We start from the raw sequence: 4,528 nt of genomic DNA on the forward strand, positions 1-4,528 counted from the left end.
CATGAATCTTTTTATTTTTGAAATAGGAAGGTAACCCTAGACTCTACCTTGTCATTAATAATAGGGTTAATTAGAGCCTGTTTGGATTGAGATTAATTGTTCCTGGACTTTTTTCTAGTAGTCCCTCTTTAGAGACTACAAAATTTTGAGGGGCTACATAAAAAGTCCCAGAGACTTTTTTTTAATCCAAACAGGGTCTTACCCTTTATGGTAAAGAGTAGAACGAGGGATGAGGATAAGGATAAACATAGAAAGGGTTTATAGGGTTAGTTAGTAGCTGTACATAAGAGATTCAGAGGAAAATATAGAAAAGAAGAACTTGTAGAATCCTATGGAGTCCAGAGATACCGGTTTGACCATTGTCTCTAGCTCGGTGGCTTCATAGGGTGATAGTTTCTTTTTCCTGAAGAAGTACGGTGTATAGTTAGCTGTCTTGCTGTTCTAAAATCCTGCAGTTCTTTGCTTTCCAGAGTGTGTGTGCGCATGCTGTGAACCAGATTGGTACCATGTCTTTGATCCTGTTGTTGTTCTCCATTACTGTCTCTAGAAAGTGGCTTATCGAACTTGAAGTGTTTTGCTAGGCTTGATAGTTATAGTTTTTCTCATAGTTGAGTTGCTATCTTGCATCTGAGAATGATGTGATCAGCAGTTTCTAAGGCTGGACAGAGGTCACAGTGTGGGTTTTCAGTCCATTTCTTTGTTGTCATGTTGGCTTTGGTATTTAATCGGTCTCTGAAGGCCAGCCATTGCCTGAGATCATGAATCTTAAGAACAGATCGAAATCATGCCAGAAATTGTGTAGAAAAACCTCGAGAATCACTAGCAAAGTACTCCTAGATAGTAAATATAGTAGTGTGTGTATATATATATATATTCGAAGAGCAGACATGAGAGAGTACATATTCCATCCATTAGAACTCATGCAGAATAATCCAGCAGAGCAATTAAACACCAAAAGTTACATAAGCACGTACGTCGAAGCAAGAACAGACATGAACATCTCACATCACACGCTCGAGGAAGGAGGAACGGAGGAAGAAGACGACGACGACAAGAAGACGACTTGAGCTCGAGCTCGATGGGCATTCATTCCATGGCGAGGATGCAGTTTCAGTTACTTGGTGAACTCGATGGTCCAAGAGTTGGCGTAGATGTAGGTGGCCTTGAAGCCGGTGAAGCCGGCGGCGACGGCGAGGTCCCGGAACTCCCTCTCGTACCTCTCCTTGCCGCCGGGGTTGTGGGCGAGCATGATCATGTCGACGTGGAACACCCCCTGCGCCCTGGGCGTGGCGTCGGGGTTCTCCGGCAGCACGCACTCGACGACGATCACCTTGCCGTGCGGCGGCAGCGCGTCGTAGCAGTTCTTGAGCAGCCTGGCGCAGTGCTCGTCGCTCCAGTCGTGGAGGATCCACTTCATGAGGATGGCGTCGGCGCCGCCGGGGACCGAGGCGAACATGTCGCCGCCGACGTGCTCCACGCCCGGGAACGGCGGCGCCTCGGAGATGACGTGCGGGAGGTCGTAGTTGATCCCGCGGATGTGTGGGTAGCGGGAGGTGATGGCGTGCACGGTGGCGCCGACGCCGCCGCCGACGTCGACGAGCGTGGAGACGCCGTCGAACCCCGTGTAGAACTCGAGGAGCTTCTTGGTGATGATGACGGAGTGGTTCTTCATGCCCTCGTTGAAGACGCGGTTGAAGCGCGCGTCCTTGCCGTGGTACTCGAACGCCGTCATCCCGTACGCCTTGTTGAACGGGATCCCGCCGTCCAGCACCGCGTCCTTCAAATAGTACCTGCGTGCATTCCCGTTCCTCCCGTTATTTTTATTCGACGTCGTTGACTTTTTAAATCTGTGTTTGTCCGTTCGGTAGCTTATTCGAAATGTTTGCGCAAATATGGTACTTCCTCCGATCAAAAATGCTTGTTGTTTAGAACTACTTCTGAAATTCTGAATATGTAGTTTTGTGTTAAAATAAATTTATAAAACCTACCATGTGTATGATACTATGATAATAATTTCAAGGAGAATGTTTGAATACCATTTGTCTTTGTATTTAAACTCAGTAGTAAGAAATAATTGATGTTCAGGATATTAAAATTTTAATAAAATCTTTTCCTAAACGATAAATATTTTTAAGTGGATGAAGTAATAAATGTCTTTATGGTGCTCAAAACTCAAAAGGGAAAGCATGATAATAAGAAGGATTTGGTGGAACAACTGGCTGGCGGTGAGTAGGAATATAGACAGTTCATTAGGGTTTAAATCCTTAGAATCGACATGGTGCCAATCTAGTAATAAGGGCCTGTTTAGAGTAGTTTCTTCAAGCTGTAGCTTTTTAAAAGCTGTTTCTGCCAGAAGCTATCCTAAACGGTCCACAACTTCTGAGAATTTATAGTTATAGATTCTGAAAAATAAACTAGGAATCTAAAAGCTGGAGAAACTGGGTTTAGGAGGTTTTCCAGATTCTCAGAAGCTGGTTACCAAGCAGCAGCTTCTCAGAATCTAAAACTCTCCGAAAGAGACCCTAAATGTCTTTTAGGAGTGGATTGTTTTGGTAGAGGAATTAAGTTGATGGAAGTTCCTGTTGCTGTTGCTGCTACTAATGTGTCTTTGTCCAAGCCCACTACCAGCCTCTACCTGCCATTGCAATCTTGGCACTAACAATGACAGGATGTTTGGTCTGTCATGCATTCACCAGATGTTCTGAATACCAACTGCTATGAACTAATATATATTTTTCTCTATTGTATCATCTGAAACTTCTGAACCCCAAACTCTGACAGAAGAAACATAGCAGAAGTAGGCAAGAAAAGGTCACAAAGCTTGATTGTTTGATTTTCTTCTACTCTGTCCCCATCAAAAACAAATTTCTTCTACTCTGTACACAGCTGAATTTTCTACATCCAGGTAGAGAGAATCAGTCTGTGACACCAGCCCAGATCAGATGATCCAAGATCTCTCAATCAGTTCTGACCATGACATGTCAGGATTGGGAGAGTAGATCCATGTCCACCTTTGATTCGGCGATCAACGGCTGTGGTTGCTCCTCCAAAAGGAAGATGAGCCCAACTCTCAAGCCTAGTTTAGTGCTTGCTACCATCACACCCCACTATTGGAGAGGGTTATCATTGATCAAAGAGATTTGCTCCGGTCCAACAAAAAATATCTTTGAGGTACCGGTACCTCGAGCTATCAAATTATTTTTTAGTATTAGATTTAGCTGAGTAAAATGTGCAAGCCAACGATCAGAAACGATTTGGTACCGTGAGGTAGCGGTAACTCGAGATACATTTTATTAGTTTTTGTTGGACTGAAACAAATCTCCTAGCCAAAACCCTTTTCTAAGTGCATATAATTATGCTGTAGCGTGCACTCCCTTGGTGCTATATAAACATACGCAAAACCAATTTGTATCTTATAACTTTTCTAGCGGTTATCAGTTATCACTGGCGAATCTACCGTCCGGCAACCTCACATAGTCCATTGATTATAATTAAAAATAATAATAGTTAAAACAAAAAAATTTAAAGCAAACGCTAGCTATACGTAAGTCTCTCGGAGTTATGAAATTCTTCTGGACCTACTCTTTATCGGAAGCATTTAATCGCTTTCGTAACAATAAACACGGTAAATTTACTGCCCCTTGCACATATAAATAACAAAAGAGCAATTTTACCGTTTTTGAGTAAAATTACACTAAAATTTTTTATCTCATATTAATTTCTCAATTTCTCAAGTGCTATAAAATTGCTCGTCACAGAATGTTAATTTTTTGGGAAGGAAGGTCGTGGAGGGATGGGCCACATTTCAGTGGGAGAGAATGGGGGGTACTGACCAGCTCTCCATGAGGATCTTGTCCTGGTTCATGAGGGCGAGGGCGGCCATGGAGACGCCGTCCTCGTTGGGGGTGAGCCACTTGCACACCGGGGTGGAGGCGTAGCGGCGGGAGAGCTTGCCGTCGTCGCCCTCCTGCATCTCGCACCGCACCACGCTGTACGACGACAGCAGCCGGAGGATGCGGTCCACCATGTCCGCCGCCGCCGGGTTCGCCGTGGACGGCAGCTTGCCGGCCACCTCCTCCGGCGTCAGCAGCTTCCCCCCGGCCGCCTGCAGCGTGTCCAGCAGGCCCAGCTCGATCGCGTTCTTGAGCGTCATCGGCAGGATCGACGACGACGCCAGCTGCAGCGCGTACATGCACGCCTCCTCGTCGGTCGCCGCGGCCATGTCGGCGGCGGTGGAGCCCATGTCCTCCTCCTTCTCAACTACTCTGTCTCTCTCTCTCTAAGCTCGCCGGAGTTGGAGAAGGAGGAGGAGGAGGAGCGAGCGATGAGGTGTGCAATGGAGGGTGAGGTGTGGAAGGGGTTATATGGGGTGCTCATGCCTTCACCAACCACACCACACACCAACTGCACCTTTTTTTTTTCTCCTCTCCTCTCTTCTTTTCTTTTTTTTTCTTTTTTTTTTCTCTCCTCATCCTCATAATCTCTGGGGGAAAAGGAAGAAACATACGTGCAAAAAGATGCATGCTCC

General features: G+C 45.7%; 1 protein-coding gene across 1 annotated transcript; it reads right to left on the reverse strand.

The window, feature by feature from the left end:
- Positions 1 to 836: 836 nt before the first annotated feature.
- On the reverse strand, positions 837 to 4,316 carry LOC102717362 (flavone 3'-O-methyltransferase 1). The gene is made up of 2 exons (XM_006659073.2): positions 3,834 to 4,316; positions 837 to 1,790 (listed from the first exon to the last, which is right to left on the reverse strand). Exons 1-2 carry the CDS (start codon positions 4,241 to 4,243, stop codon positions 1,115 to 1,117), a joined length of 1,086 nt encoding a protein of 361 aa, XP_006659136.1. The 5' UTR covers positions 4,244 to 4,316; the 3' UTR covers positions 837 to 1,114.
- Between the last annotated feature and the right edge of the window lie 212 nt (positions 4,317 to 4,528).

This window comes from Oryza brachyantha, chromosome 8 (assembly GCF_000231095.2).
Source record: "Oryza brachyantha chromosome 8, ObraRS2, whole genome shotgun sequence".
Taxonomy (NCBI): Eukaryota; Viridiplantae; Streptophyta; class Magnoliopsida; order Poales; family Poaceae; genus Oryza; species Oryza brachyantha.